This window comes from Anopheles nili, chromosome 2, assembly GCF_943737925.1.
Source record: "Anopheles nili chromosome 2, idAnoNiliSN_F5_01, whole genome shotgun sequence".
NCBI classification, from domain to species: Eukaryota; Metazoa; Arthropoda; class Insecta; order Diptera; family Culicidae; genus Anopheles; species Anopheles nili.
The window spans coordinates 24,348,338-24,364,500 of NC_071291.1; the positions used below are offsets into that span (position 1 = coordinate 24,348,338).

Below are 16,163 nucleotides of genomic sequence, written 5' to 3' on the forward strand. Positions count from 1 at the left end.
GGCGTGTTTTATCGGCCGCCCGGCAGCTGACGATAGAAATCATGGTTCCCGCTTCTCAGCCCTTAAAACCTTAGAGGCCATTTAACCTGTCGCGTGACAACCGCACTTCGTGATCGGGGCCCATTTCCCGCGTCGAGTGGTGCTGGGCCTTTCCCCAAGGTCCCAACCAAATCAACCCGTCAAGCTACCAATCCGCGTCATGCTAATGATTTCCTGATTCGATGTGTTTTTTCGGCTTTTCCTCTCGTTACAGGCGATGAGTCACCGGGCGTGCGCGCGGGTCAACCCCATGGAAACGCAACCATCACGCCGACGCGCGCCTGGAACCGCGCAACCAACCAACGGAAACTAACGCGTGGGTCTTCGCCGAAACGCGCCGGGAATTCAAATTTAAACACTCGCGCGCGCGCTAATGGTACCCGGTGCGGTGGTTCCCTTTCTTCTAAACGTGTGTTTTTTTTGTTTTAATTTTCTTTCGGGTGCTTGTTTGCGTTACGGACCATTAGCTGGTCCCCCGTTCGGCAACGGTTGTGAGCACGCGGCCTCCTTTAATTAGCGTGAACTCGGGTTATCCCTCGATTGCGTATCCACGTGCGATCCCCCTTGGGGTCCCTTTGGGGTCCGGTCTCAACACGGTCCCCGGTGGCGAGATGCAACTGGCAGCTGTTCCGATTTTATGGTTCACGACGTCGTTCCGCGATCACCGATCTCGCTTCCGTCGCCGGTGCGATGGATCCCTTGGGCGTGCCCCGCGATAGTGCGATCGTGTCCGTCCGTGGCCGTGGGTAGCTCCTCGCGCATCCTGTCCACCAGACCACCTGCCCGAGCGTGCCCAGGAGCGAGAAAAACGCGATGCGTTCGCTCCAGCGAACGGGCGAACGTGCGGCTAAACTGCGTGCCGGTGTCGGCGTGAGTGCTACCATAAATAAAATTAGAGCATAATCAAGCAGGATCGAAAAGTAACGATCTCGTGCGGTCTGTGTGTGTGTGTGAGTGTGTGCGCTTGAGTGTATTCGCTCCATCGGAGTAGGCCCAAAAAAAAAAGGAGCAAAAGAAAAAGAAAACAGTGAGGCGGAAAAATAGTTCGAGTCGTATCGGAATTTCGAAAGATCAAAGTGCTAAAAGCGGATCGTTCGGATCCCAAAGTGACAAAGGAGTGCGTGTGTGTGTGCATTGGTGAGGTGCGGAGTGTGTGGGCGTTAGAAGCAGGCGAAAAAGAAAAAAAAGAAAGGAAAATGTCACCCCCGGACCGGGATGCGCCCGGGTGCGGCTCGTTAAAATCCGATCCATCACGGTTGAAGATGTATCGATGTCACAAGCGGCTCGATTTACAGCAGCAGCACCACAAATGCAAAAGCTGGCGAAGAACGTTCCGAGCGCACGAGCGTGCGGCCGAGCCGATGCTCACCGTGGCGTCTTCCTGTGGCTTGCGGCTGGTGCAACCCGACCCGGTGCGATCTGACGATCCGCGGCCACGCAGCCGGTTGTGGCTGCCAGGACGCCCGGGCGTCTCGCGACAGCTATTCTGGACCGCGGCGTTGCTCCTGTGCGCGGGATTATGTACAAAAACCGGATGTGACGACACGGAGCAGTTCCAGAAAAACAGTAAGTAGCCGTAGGTGCTCGAGATGCTGGCAGATTCCCAGTTTGTTTTTTCCTTTCACGCTCTCTCTCTCTATCTCTCATTCTCTCTCTTGGGGCTCTTTCATTTCTGCTTTCGTCACCCGAGCCGGAGCAGAGATATTCGAAGAATTCCAATGACACCCGATGGCGTCGGTATTTCGATATAATCGGAAAATTGGATCCCTCTGGGGGGAGCTGTGCGTTGCAGCCGGTTACAGTACGGGCCCGGCGTAAGGACCGACGGTGTCATGTGGGGAAGGATTTATGGGGCTCGATTTAAATGCACACAGCCGCCGCCGGCTCTCCAGTTGCTCCCTGGAATGTGCGGTGCGTGCGTCCGGTCTGCTGGGTTCGCCTAGTTGAGAAATTTCAAACCAAAACCAACGCCCCCAGGGAACACCGAGCGAGTGAAATGCGATGATCCATATCGAGGACATTCCGCAAGCTTTCAATTAAATTGGAACGCGGCCCGCCGAAAAAAAAAAATTGGGAACCCTCGAACAATATCGAGTTGCAAATGTGCCGTTTTCGATGGGATGGGTCTCCAGTTCAGCGTTGTCGCCTTTAGGGGGTTCAGCTCGCTCAAGTTCTGTGTGGATGACATTTGAAAGGAGCGCCCGTAAGGTGACACGGCGTTAAGGCTGAAGGAGGATGCCGACGGGCGACGTCGACCAGCAAATGAATTCGGCACCGCGTCCGTCAGCCAGGCCGACATGTGCCAATGGCAAAGTCATCATTTGATTGATTTGACTGCCATTGATTTTGCCGGGCCCCGGTAGGGTCGGTTTCGTGGAACTTGAAGAGTTTGTTACGATGTTCTATTTTTCCGTTTTCCACCGGGTTGCTTTCCGCAATCAATCTGCTTGCGTGGTGGTGAGCAAAACCACAAAAAGGGCGCACGCACACTAAACATCGGTAAAATCGGGTTTTCTCCCCTTGTAATGGGTTCCCCTGGAGAAACCTTAAGGTCTAGGCGTCCCGGGACCATCGACCCATCGACCGATGCCACAACATTACGGTGCATTATGATGCGAGCACATGCTAATGTGTGTGGAATTAATGACCCTCGCGTTCGATGGTTCGGAAATGTCATTTTTCACTCGCTACTCCATCATCATTCTCCGGGTTTGGCGAAAAATCGCCGACAATACGTTACTCCGGTGCGGCGCGGTGAGACGGTTTCGGATCCGTTGGGTTTTCCCTAATGAATAACCCGAGGGAAAACGCTAGGCTATTCGGCGGAAAGCATATCCGGTTCCGAGAAAATCCCGCTCCAAGGCCGTGACAGCTGTCAAACGCACAGTCCGGCTCTTGCCGTTTGGAGCCACCCGAAAATCAGGCTCCTGTTGAACCGGGAAAGCCGGGAAACCCGGGCACATGAAGCCGTATTCAATCAATCCACCCGAACCGGGCTAATGCGCACCACGCACTTGGTCTTGGTCGGTATTATGCTTCGCGATCTGCTGGTCAGCGCGTGTGTGGTGCTGGTTGTGGGGATTTCGGAACCATAAATATGTAGATTTCAGCTAACGAGGGGCTCCCGTGGTTCGGTTCCACACCGACACACACATTAGTTCGGTGCGGTCTCGGATCCGGGCTCCACATCCGCGGTAGCGGGCATAAATCTCTCGTGCGCTATTTTTGAACCAACTTCCACAACAATTTAACGAGTTTTCGACGTGGCCCGCCCGGGCGTCTTTGTGCCCGCGGAACGGTCTGTGCTCCCGCCATCATCGTGCGTTCAGAATTTCTCGAGAAGCTCCTCGAGGAACCCCACCGGTGTAAACAGTAAATCTTGGATGGTACCTCCGAAGGGATGGTGCCAAAGGGCGGCCAGGACGCGGAATGAGCGAGCGCGCGCCCATCGAGCAGAAAGTTTATGATTTATGCCAACATATGCCGAGTAGCGTGCAAATCTTAACATTGAAATATTTCCCCCCCCCCTTCACACACACACACACCCAGAGCTTGTGGGCCGGCCTTTTGATGACTTCTTTTGCATTCGCTTGGGCTCGAATTCCTGGGCCAGCAGGTGCGGCCCTCACGGCCAGCCTGGGAGCTGCGGAGTGTATTTTGGTCTTTGGGAAAAGTTAAACATCGAGCTCGGGAAAAGGGCCAAAAATCGACCATCGGCCCATGAGTTTGTGTGCCAAGTGCCAAGAAATGGGGCCGCATCGTTTTTGATCTGCCATTCGCGGAAAGACAAATGTTACCTCCTGTGGGTGGGTGTGTGTGGGTGTGTGCGTGGGTGGATGAGTGTGGGAGCAACGGGTGCACGAGCAATGCCATTTCCATTCGCGTTCTACTTACACCCGCGCGGGGAAAGGTTGTGCCGGTTTGTGTGTCTTTGGGAGTGCGGCCTTCACAGTCACACGTTTTGTGACGACCTTTTCCAGCTTCCACAGGGCTGCCCACGGTATGCTACCAATAGCAGTGCATTTTGGTGCAACAATTCGTTCGCCATTCCGCTTTAGTCCCGTTTCCGGAAGGGCCTTTGGTTGGCAGCGTTCTACGGATGCACCGTACAACGAGAAATTTCGCGATGAACTGACGCCATTGCATCGGCCCACCGAAACCGCCGTAAATATGGCCCATTTGTGGGGAGATTGGGTTCTGGCAAGTAGCATATTTCCACGGTTTGGTCCATCGTTCATATCGCTTCTCTTTCCGTGCAAATTTTCCGCACACGGATCGCTTGCGACGAGAGCGCAACAGCACGCTGCGGTGCGAAAGTTTTCCATCCACTTGGTTACCACGGTGACGGGTGGCATAATTTTGGCCGGTCAAAGCAACCATCGAACCAACCAACGGGAGTGGTTGTCGACTAAAAAACAACATCCACACGCCCAGACGATTTCCTTGTTTATCGTCAAGGCTCAGAAAAAAGCTCGATCAATCTGCCATTGAAGGATAGGCCCGCGTGAGCGAATAAAGCAGAGCGAGACAGAGATGTTGCGCACGAGCGAAAACAAAGCGCTTTAGCGCAAAAAAGAGCGAAAGAGAAACCACTGCGCTTGGTAGGTTGGTGTGGAAACTTTTTCCCAGAAAAGGCTATTTTTTCCTGGCAGCAACAGGGCACCGCATGGAAAAACCGCAGAGCACCAGCTTAAATAATGAATGTTGCTTCGGGAGCGTTTGCGAATGGTGTGTGTGTGTAGGTGTGTGTGCGCGCACGGTCGCGAGTTTATATTTTCGCCACTTTCGTGCGATTTTCCCGAGCCGCCTGGTGCCGGTACGGTCGGTGAAATGCCCTCTGTTTTTGCGTTTGATAGCCCGGCGCTTCAGCGAATATATTGGTCGGTTCGGTGGTTTGGCGAGTGGTTTGCGCGCTGGTTGTTTAGCGAGACCGAGGCACGGATGCTGGGCGCATTCAGCGGGAAACGATGCACTGGAAGAAGTTCTGCCGGTCGGGTTGAACGGTAACCGAAACCCGTGCACCCGGGGGTTTTTACGTTATGTTGCAGAGCGCGGGCTCGGGCCACACGGGAAACTGGAACTCGTCGCACGGACGGCTTGTGAGCTATGAATTTCGCATTATGGTTTACTGCGCTGAATTATGATGACACGAAGCTCGCAGTAAACTTATTCCCAACTACCGACCGGAAACCCCTCTCGCAGTGGGTAGTAGTTCGAGCTCAAGTTTAGCTCAGCTTTAAGCACGCTCTTCATCAGCAAGTTAGAGCCCATGTTGAGAGCTGTTCTGGATGCGTTGATGTGCATACAGCAAAAAAACATAAGGCTTTTTCTTCGCAAAAGGTGAACCTGGTGAAAAACTATGAAAAAAAAGCAGGTGTACATGCTCGGAGTGTGAATAATGAGAAATGTGCTTTAATAACACTCGCTTTCTTTGAACTGCCAAGTGAGCGAATTCTTTCATTTCCTTCTAAATGCTGCGCTGCATTCGAAGCACGTGCTCAGTGTCGAGTGCAGACGACGACCATCGACCATGCGGACACTGTGCGGAAAAACGGCACAGCATAAGTAGGTCATAAGTTACTGCACCACTAACTTCATTTGAATATAATAAAAATCTACGGCCTTTCAATGTTTGACTGACTGTGGGTCGGCTCGAATCCTTTGCAGACTTTTTCGCTCATAAATCTCTACACCACCCTCGACCCTGGGGGGGTTTGGCTTTCACGGCTGGCTTCCGGATCGCGCTTGCAGTTTCCGTTGCGCTCGTTCTAGCGGCATCCGGATCCGCCTGCCGGCAAGCAGTCATCTGTGCGTTAGATAATGGTCCCCGGGGCCCGGATGGCCCCGTGGATGGTTGGCCATTATCTTTTCTGCAACCATCCAGTTTCATCGTTTAGCAGAGATCGAGCAAGCGAGCATAGAACCGGTTGGTGTCCCTTGGTTGGTGCATCGGGTCAGAGCAGCACAGACGGCTGGGTTTCACGGACGGCTCGGATAAGCTCGGATCTGATATTTGCCAGCACAAATCAATACCCGTCTGGTGAATCCCGCTCTAGTTTATTATGAAATACTGCCATCGGGAGCTCCAACGCGCACGCTGGAATGCATTAAGCAGCTACGGGTGACTCGCAGCCAAAAGGCACATGGATTCGTGCTACGTCTGTGAAATGAACTCTTTCCACAGAACCGGTTCGCTTGGTTCGCCGGGGACATCAGCTTGGGTGTGTCAATTGTGATCTATGCTTGTTTTGTTTCAGCGTTCGCTAACTGCAATTGAAGCTGCATTTTATGCAAACGGACGACCGCCGGGAGCTCATAAATTTCTATTGTGCTTGCATTTAGATTGCAAGGAAATGTACATTTCTGTCCGAGTAAAACGACGGTACAGCAGCATAATGATATCCCAATCTAAAGGAATCAAATAAAGTATACGAGAGATGTGAGGAATTTGGATGAATGTGCTCTAAAGTGGTCACCTATACCTTCAGCAGGCATTCCAAAATGGATTTCAAATTAACAGGCATTCCAAATATGTTCCTACTTGTGCAGGACCAAGAACTGGAGGCCTTAATAGGTGCAGGCAATAGCACCAGTTCCATGAAATTCTACCAATCAATGTGGTATGAATAAATTCCAACACATCACGGTTGTGTGTATCTCTAATCTATAAAACGCTGTCAACCGAATACTGTTTACGTTTGAACCACACACTTTTTGTTATCATACTAATACTTCCGCTTCGTCGGATCTAGCATGATCTGGACTTTCGATTCACTGGCCCCATTTGAATGCACTGATGATTGCACAAGCGGATTCAATCGCTCTCGTGCATTTCCGATAGGAAAAGTTTGCTATTTCCGGAGGTAATTTGTTTTGCTGCCGCCCGGTACAACCTGAAACAATGTTTTAACTGGTTCGCCGGACGGAAACTCGCCCATATACATTTCCATGCATTCAGCCTTGAGCTGAGGCTCGCTGGGAGAACCACAGCAAATACCAAAGGATACACTCCGGGGTTAACGAGCGTGCGCTACCACATCCAGCGGCACATAAATTAGTTATGAGCTCGAGAGTGAGGCTGCGGTCAGCAGCTCCGGCACCTATGCCCGGTGTAAGTTCCGTAGTTCATGACTTATGCAAAGCAATTCTTGCGCTTTGTCAAGCATTGTATCGGCTTTGTCCGTGCGGGCGGTGAAAGTCGTCCGTTTGCACGTCAATCCATTAGCTTCCATTAGTCGCCCTAATCGTCACGATGGGTTGGTGGCTGGTAAACTTTCGTCTGGCCGTGCATCTTTGAGAGCCGAGTCGAATCCGGTAGCTTGTAAACTCTTACCGTTACTGACGCATAAACAGCGGGGTGTGCTGTTCCGAACGAACGTTCTTTCGAGGAACACAGCTCAAAAGGAACTCCGTTAGGCTCGCAACCGAACGATCGGGTGACTCAAACGTGGTGAAAGTTATCTACGATATGCAAACTAATTTTACGCTCAAATGGCAGAGAGCACGGTTTCACAAGCAAACCCCCGGTCACCGAAGCGTCCTGTAGCGCAGATCAAACGATTCGGCCATTTTGAGGGCGCCCTTCGAGTTCCTTCTCAACAGGCGCCTGTTACCGACCGTAACCCTTGCTAGACCCGGGAGCTAAGCAAACTTTCATCACTTTGTGATATTCGGCCCGCGATAAGACTCGGGCCAAGGTTGGGCAGCTTCATAATAAAATCGACTTGTTTTCCGCTTCAAGATCAAATTGAATCTCCCAGCGTCGGACGCACATGGGCGCTAGAATCGGAAACGAGAATGCGAGCGCACATTCGACCGGCATGGGTGAAATGATGAAGTTAATCGAGAGACCATGGCGGACGATCATGGCACGCTTGCCAGCATTGACCTCACATTGCCAGGCCGAAAGGCATGAGCCACGAAGCCTAAGGGCTTTGATGTCGATTCGTACCATTAATTAAATACATACCTTGCGTGAAGAACTTTTTCCTGTTCCATATTTCAGCGATATGCTGCCTTTTGCCAGCTCACTAGTGGTTGGTTTTGAGCAGTGTTTTGAGCAGTTGTTCATTTGGGGAAAGAAATTTCGGAAATACTTCACGGCACGGCAGATTGGAGCATCTCACACTCACCGGTGATTGAAGACGAGATTGGATTTAGCTGGTCTACCTACCTCACAAAAGCTTTGTTATGGCTTTGCCAAACCCAGTAGTGAGCAAACCCAATGCGTTACTTCCAGCAGCAGAGTCTTAGTGTGGAAGAACAAACAGTAGCTCTAATTTTAATGCCCTGCCACTGCAATGACGGTTCGCTTCATGAACAAATTTCCAGAACGCTGTCGCTATTTGAGTTATACGTTTTCCTGCTGATACTGTTAATTAATTTATTGAAGCCATATTTCTTGGTGCGCACAGTGTAAGCGACGCTTCATCTCAGTCAGCATTAGCGTGCGTAAGGTTCTGCTGAATTTTGCTGCCGTTGAATCTCGGCTGGCACTGCTCGTTAAAGCCGCCGGCTATCTCCGGCTACTCCAGTTCTCGCAACTCTCTTCACGTTCAGGATATGAATTCCAAGAGGTCCTTGGAAAGCTTCAGGCTCGTGTGACGTTTTGTCGTGTTGTCGAGCCAGGGTGAATGATGTGCTGCGTGTTATTCGGTACGTATCATCATCGTCAAGGGGCGAAAGGCCTCCGCTTTGCTTCGAATCGCTCCAAGCGAACATGAATGGTGCCGGTTGGAACATTGCCGTATAGCAGCACGCGTCAGCTGCAGCAGCAACTTTCCAGTGCTATTAACATGATCAAAATGAAACCGTAGCCATTGTTTCTGGGCTCTTTCGAAGTCCTCCTGCCCGGTCCGAGCTTCCACCAACCAACCAAATCTTGCTTCTTTTGTGTGTGTGTTGCTTATTCCTCCCTAGCCCGCTTTCGTGTGTATGTGTGTGGCATTCACAGGCCAGGATCGTCAAGGAGCGATTTATCCGCGTTTTCTCGGATTCGTGTGCGCCTGTGCTCTCCTGTCCCGGTGCCGATGATGAGCACCCTTCAACAATGTTGCACGAGCCGGTGAAACTGCCTGCAATTACATACGCCTGTTGTTGAGAAGTTCGTCCACTTTTCGTCTACGGGCAGCTCGGTCCCGGCCCTGAGAAACGGAACGCTCTTTCATCGTTGTATGTCTGGGGGAACATGTCAAACGGGCTGCACGGGTGCAAAATGAATGTGGATGCGTTTCCGGTGGACAACGTGAAGCCTTTAAATACTGGCTACGGGGCCCTGGGAGCCTGGGTCTGGGAGCTTTGGGAGCTATAACACCGAGGACGCATTTCTCGGGTGTTACCGTAAACTAGCCATGCCAGCTGAGCTGGCTTATTAAGCAACCCGGCCAGGTCTGCTCATGGAAACCTGCTACGCTGCTAGGCCCCCACCGGTGAGGGTGGCGTATTTCACGAGCACGCTTTTCCCCGCTTGTGACACTCCATTAACAAAACGCTCCGAATGTTCACGGCTAGCCGAACTGTAGCGTCGCTGGGCAAGCAACAGGGCTGCTTTCGAGACACCCTAGCATGAGTCCTCCCCACGGAGGAAACCACTTTGAGCAATTTTTTATCGCGCTTAACGAGCCCCCGACGCGCATCCTGACGCGGGCAGGTGGTAGAATGAAACGTGTTGAAGGCTCCCCCACTCGTACTCAAAGTGGGGAAAACTTCCTGCAGGGCAAGGACGGCACGAGATAGGTAGTGACAGAAAAGGGAATATGGAACGAAATGAAAGGAGAGAGAGAAAAAAAATCAAACCAACACACCAACCTTGGCGCGTGGATGGCAGGGAAAAACAAAATGCGGCAAGAAAAACATCAGCACATAAACTAAATTGTTTGTGAAAATTACACGACCGTTTTGTTTAGCTTCATCTTACTTTTTACCGAGCCTCCGCCATCCTCGGCAAATCGGGGAAACCGACACGTCCTGAGAAGGCGGCACTGGTCGGAAGAGTAAGCAGCAAGCGGCGTGAAGAAGAGCGCACACGCCATTCGGTGGAAGCGAGTGAATGAAAATTTCGTCGCCTACTAAGAAAACCTTCCCGACGTGAAGGCACAAAACCTGTCGGCTTGGCAGCGCAAGTGTGCTAGGGCACCGGATTTCCCAGCCGCGCGTAGCTGGAAGGCTGGAAGTGAAAAAAAGAAATGAAGAAAAAAAAAATGCCCACAAACGAGCGAAAGAGTGTTCCGGCAAAAATAACCCCCGGTAGTGGGGTGCCCATTCCAAAGGGGTGCCAGTGCAGAAGGATATCAGGCCGCAAGCAAACGTAGCAGGCGGATCGGAGAAAAAAAAAGCGCACTGAATAATCATCCACCGAAAGGGCGGGATACCCGCGAGCCAAGTTCAAGGGGACAAACGTTCCGTGCCGAGACGGTGATAAAAAGATAAAACCGAAATGAAGCGAAATCTGCGCACCCAGCGGCGTCTCAGAGGTCCTGACGACGCTGGTGAAGACTCCGGGACGCCTGCGGATGCGGTTCCGGCCGGGTACGCGCGCGTGTTCAAACTTCAAACGTGCCCGCGTGTGCCGGTTTTTTGCCTCAAACGGGAACGGGATGCAGGAATTTGCGCTGGAACGGGAATGGAAAATTGGTCGGGCCGCTTCCGGAGGGTTGGGTGGAAAATCTGCGAGCAGAAAGTTTACCGTACAAACCGGATAGCGGGCGGTGCATGGAAACTTCGAAGAATGCGCGACGATATGAACGAACTTTGGTGGGCGTCGGTCGGAAAACTCGCACACTGGCCACTGAAAGTAGCATGGACGCGAGTGAATGGAAGCGTCTACATGTGAGTGAAGCCCGCTAGATTATTGGCTGCATGGGAACATGGGAATTGTTCTTCGGGATCTGGATTTTGAATGCCCTTTTCGCTGCGGACAAATTTCACGGCCGTGGTTTTCGTATCCGCTCGCAGGTAGTGGTACGTATCGTCGCAACGACGCAGGTTTACGTAACAGACCACATTATCTCCGGGCAAACTGTGGGAGCGATTGATGCAGTAGAACACCGCACACGAACGGTCGTTGCCGGACGTAACCACACATCGCGCCTGGCCGTTTAATGGACGATGGATTCTGTTCCGTGGTCGAACACGCTAGAAATCCTCGTTTGCCAGCGAAACCGCTAACGATTGGTTGTGCTTCTTGGCTTTCGATTGTGCTTGCGCAGGGGAATGAGCTCAAACTACGGAACTCCCTTTGGAAGCGTGCTTCGTGAGGTGATTGAGGTATTTCCGATATCACTCTCGCATCAACTTCAAGCTCCCGAAGCTGTTTCAGTCGCATTGATGCGATTGAGTACACGACTCGCTAACAATTATGCTGGATGTTGTAACGTTACTAAACGCTTTATGAAAGGTATTATTCGATCGTTTTTTCGAATGCCTTTGCCAACCATGAACGATGCTGAAACCGATCTGCAATGTTCTGCAAGCAACGTGGAAAGGGTTTGCTTAAGTTGTGGCTGGCCAAGCGGATAACCTTTATGAGCAACGAATTTGAAACTTATTCGCGAGCACTTTCGTACTATTTCTCGAACGATTTTTACGGCACAAAGCTGTACAGGAATACAACCGTTTGTGCAGGAAATGGCCGGCGTTGTTATGATTATAAATTCTACCCTTAGTCCCGATGGAAACCCTGCACTCGCTTAGCTTGGCGCCAGTTTCGTGCAGTTGTGGTTCCCACATTTACGCGGACGCCACAAGAATGTCGACCATCACGGACGGACGGACGGACGGACGGCAGCTTCAAGATGGTGCGAGTGACTCTCTAGCGCACACTGCAACCACCGATGGTTGGTTTGAGCTGCCAGGCAAACGGCCAGATTTTATAGCCGTCCGCAGAAACAACGAGCACAAGTCATTTCTCTCGCTCTCCGCCGGCATGAAGCCAAAGTAAAACAAAGAATTTTCCACCACCCGAATAACGATCCTATTCGCTCCGATCCCGCTCGACGTGACCACGGGCCTGAGGTCAGATCGGGTGGCTTCATGCGCCTGCCTGAAGCTCAAGCGAGTCGTTGCCTTCCATGAATATGACTTGGCGAAAACTCATTGCAAAAGCTATAATTGAACTTATAAAACCTCAACCATTAGACGCCGTGGCCGGTACCCGTGTGGCGCGGCACTCGAGAGGTTCCTGCACTTGAAGCAGGAAGGTACGTTGACCGACTCCGACGGCCATCTGGTGGTTGGGTGACGCTTTAAGAATGTGGACGCTTCCCGAACCACACTTCAATGGCGAGAGCATCGGTTCGGAGATTTTCCATCGATTGCACGTTTGCGTTTTCGCCAGCGTGAACGTCAGAGGCACGCTGCCTCGTAAGCATTTTCGAGTGATTTTAATTGACTCCCTTCGACGGCCAGCACTCGTTGCTGGTTGGAGTTTTATGAGCTCTTGTGTGCGTCTTTCGTGGAAAATCTATCTTCCGACGAAGCACCGAAGCCTGTCTATTCAAATTTACTCACCACACACAGTGGACCGGTGGTTGTTGTGATAAAAGTAGAATCTTTTAATACGACCATTGCCTTGCCAGGGCAGGGCATTATTATTTATTACGCGCTCTGTGCCACGCTCCCGCGCCCCTGGTGCTGGTGGGACAATGCGGCTCGGAAGCGATTCTGAAACTGTGCCGAAGGAGGCGCTGGAGCGTTCGGAAGTTTTCCGACAGCATCCTTTACAATTTCTTGCGAGATTCTTTTCATCGATTGTGTATCGCAGCATCTACCTTGGCAACGCAGGCAGCTGGCCGCTAAGGGGCCGAGCCGGCTTGCCGGGGAAATGTTCAAAAAGCTCAAACTCTACCGCCTGATAGCAGCACGTTGGGGCTTTATAAAACAGCTCGTAACAGCCGGGAGCAGCTTTTGCGCGTTGCACGGAAGCGCCTCTCGAGTTGATCTCGATAACGAGGAATTACTGTTGCCCGTGGAATGATGAACTGGGGGCGAGTGAGCAGCGAGCGGTCCGTAAATCATACCTCGACGTGATGTCGTGCGTAAAGAGGCATAAAAAATAATTACGCCATTCACCAGCAGCGCGCCCCGGTCATTACGCTCGGTCCGAGGCGGCGACCACAGAAAGGGATCACTTTTATGGTCCTGTGGGGTGTTTTATTCCGCGTGTGCTATTTTTTTTTTGCTTGTTTGTTTGTTTGGTTTATTTCAACGTACAGCGCATCCCTAGTGCTTTTCAGTGGAACGAAAAAGTTGGAACGGAAATAGAAAGGATGCAACCGAGCGTGGTGTCAATTGCGAGTCAAAAGTTTGCCTACACAGCAGCACACCACCGGTGGTTCGGGTTGGGGATATGGTTGTTAATTAAGCACGGACGTGATTTAACCGAGTAACGCTTGGACTAGAAGGGCCTTTGCTGCGTGTCATAATGGTGAGTGGGTGAGTTTCTGTTTTTTTTTATTCACCCCTGAGCCACGTGTTTGTGTTACTAACCGGGCGTGTTTTTTATCGCAATCGCAAAGTGTGACGGGAAATACAATTATCGAGGAGAGATTAAAAATGAATCCCGTGTCGTCATGCGTCACCAAAAAGCCCTGGCATTCATTATGCAACTGGGAAATGAAATAAAAAAGTGGATCGTTTATGTTGGTGATCTCTTTTTTTTCTCACTTCCACCATTCGCTACACACTAGGCAACACTTTGCAATCATACTACTTTGTTGATGTTTGTAGCTTGGCGTATTGATTCACTAGAATTTTATTCAACGTGCTGGTTATCATAGACTTCCGGTAATGAGATATGAAGGCACCAAGTTTTACAAATTAGAGCTTTGCTGTGCGACAGCTGTATGGACTGGATCCGGTACTACTGTAAATAAATCAAAAATCATACTACAGGTAGTAGATACAAGAATTTGCCAAATATGTGGTTTGATATTACTAACTCCGTACTTTATGTTCACGCAAAATTTATAAGTTTTCACTAGCTTCAAAGCAGTGTCACACAAGCAGCAGACACAAGAAGTCGTTAAACTATTCCATGGCTCCACTAGACAGGGTGCACTAGCATGAGCCAAGTATATTCGATTTATCCGGAGTGAAAATAAAAAAAATCTTCAAACTTGTCAAACACCTGCATCGTCTCTGATAGCTAGCAATTTTACATATAAGAAAGCAGTAACGAAAATTTTACAAATCAACAAACTAATACAAAGCATACGTTTTCGGTCGACCGACGATTGTAGATTGATATAGCTTCACTGCCAAGAACACCTGAGATCATCGAAGACAATCAACAAGCTAGCAGAAAGGATGTTCTCAAATCATTGCGCCAGAATCTTAAGTACGTGACGGGGATTTAGAAGTGTGTAGAGCCGGTTTTTTTTTTATCATCGTCCTTCACACGACCAAATCCTTTACATGCAATGGTGCACGTTTGAAACGATCCAAACACGACCACGATGGGTGCGACTTATACAAAGGGTGGTGTAGGAGAAAAGCTGGAATTTGTTCATCGAAACTTTCCCTTCGCTCTGTTTGAATTACGCGCAGCGTGTGTAGATGCCTGACAGGGCAGGAATACACGATGCAAGGGCAAAATCGGAGCTGTACAACGAAGGCTCTTCTAGGTACCAACATGATTTGCAGCGAATGACAAAGCTTTTTTGGCGTCTCTATTTTTTCTTCGCACACGCTGTAGCTACACGCTGTAGCTCCATAAACCGTTTGTGAATGCAGCTTTGCACCCGTTCGGCTGTGTGTGCGCGGACATCAGGCGAAGTTGTACATGTTGATCTTGCTAGTTATTAGTTTGCCCCTGGGCTGGTGTTAACGAGTTTGTTGAGAAGTTTTGAGCATGAGCAGAATTATTCGCTACTTTGCCCCAACATGGAGTGGTCTAGCGATTTGAATATGCTCCGGAAATAGCCGAGTACAATTGAAAGAAGTTTGTTATAAACCGTGTTTTTGCCCACCGACCTCGTACGGTTGAATAATTGTGCACGCTCCGCTCCGCTATTTGCACAGCAGTGCTCGAAACTGTCAAGTAACGAGTGCGCACCAAAGGAACCATGAGTGTTTTTTATTGTTCGTACATAAATTCGGTTGGCGCTACCATGCTGGCGAGGATGTTGTCTTTTTTTTTTATACCCATCTGTTGTGGAAAGTTCAGTTGATAAACGGCACAACTTTACGCACCTGCGATCGAATTGAAACTAAAAAAGCAAAGGTTAACGATGGTTTAGTGCTCTGCTATTTCGTGATGTTACAGTAAGAAACTTAACCAGGGCTTGGTACATAAATTGCTGATCATACTTTCTGAAATGTAACACAATTTAGCTGAGCTATACAAAAGGTACCAAGGGGTGCTCTCGAAGATGGCAGTCTATACACCACATTCTTATAAGGAAGAGTCACCGAAGTCCCGTGATTTTAGACGTCTTAAGGCGTAATGATACCTTTCTTGTTAAGCCTGTTTCAATGGTTTCCTGTTAAGTCTATCTTTTATTTGCAAAAGCTTAAATATAATTTTTGAGTACAAGAAGTTGCTGTGAGATTATTGCTGTGTTCAACAACTGCATTATTTTTCAAACACTATTCATGCAAGAAAGACTCTACAATCTGTTGAGTTTGCTATATTCCTGATCACTTCGGCTGGGGCATTAATCTCCGTGGCCTGCGTTTACAGAAATAAACTGAAGTCAACGCACCGTGCTAGCATACGACTGCAGCCGCCGTTGGTCACGCGAGTAACATATGTATATTGTTTTCTGCATTCTCTGCATCCATACCTAAGCAAACGTTCGTTATTCCTTCTTCTTTCACGTGCTGATCAGCGTACTGAATGAATACAACACTCGTCCGTTGCATCCTGGAGCTATTAGCCTCTTAGTTATAATGGCCTCTCGAGCAAATAGGTTGTTTTTCCAGCTGATTTTTTTCTGTGCATTTACTTCTCAATACCTGTCGTTCACGCGCGAAACTGTTGGCTTGGTAGCGATCATTGAGTGCTCGTGTTTTTCGCTTACCTGCACAATCCAACCAATGCAACGGATGGGTTATGCGTTCTCGGAACTCCTGCCCGCTTGGTGCAGAGCGTGAATCAGTCTTTTCCACCAAGCGACATCACACAT

At 50.0% G+C, this 16,163-nt stretch overlaps 1 protein-coding gene across 2 annotated transcripts in view; it reads left to right on the plus strand.

Annotated features, from left to right (window-relative positions):
• Nucleotides 1–302: 302 nt before the first annotated feature.
• The window catches only part of LOC128721649 (nephrin), a 57,936-nt gene continuing 42,075 nt past the window's right edge, over nt 303–16,163 (plus strand). For both annotated transcript variants that reach the window (XM_053815422.1, XM_053815423.1), the window contains exon 1: nt 303–1,605. In XM_053815422.1, the coding sequence (XP_053671397.1) occupies nt 1,236–1,605 (370 nt within the window). In that variant the 5' untranslated portion in view covers nt 303–1,235. The remainder of the gene's footprint in view (nt 1,606–16,163) is intronic.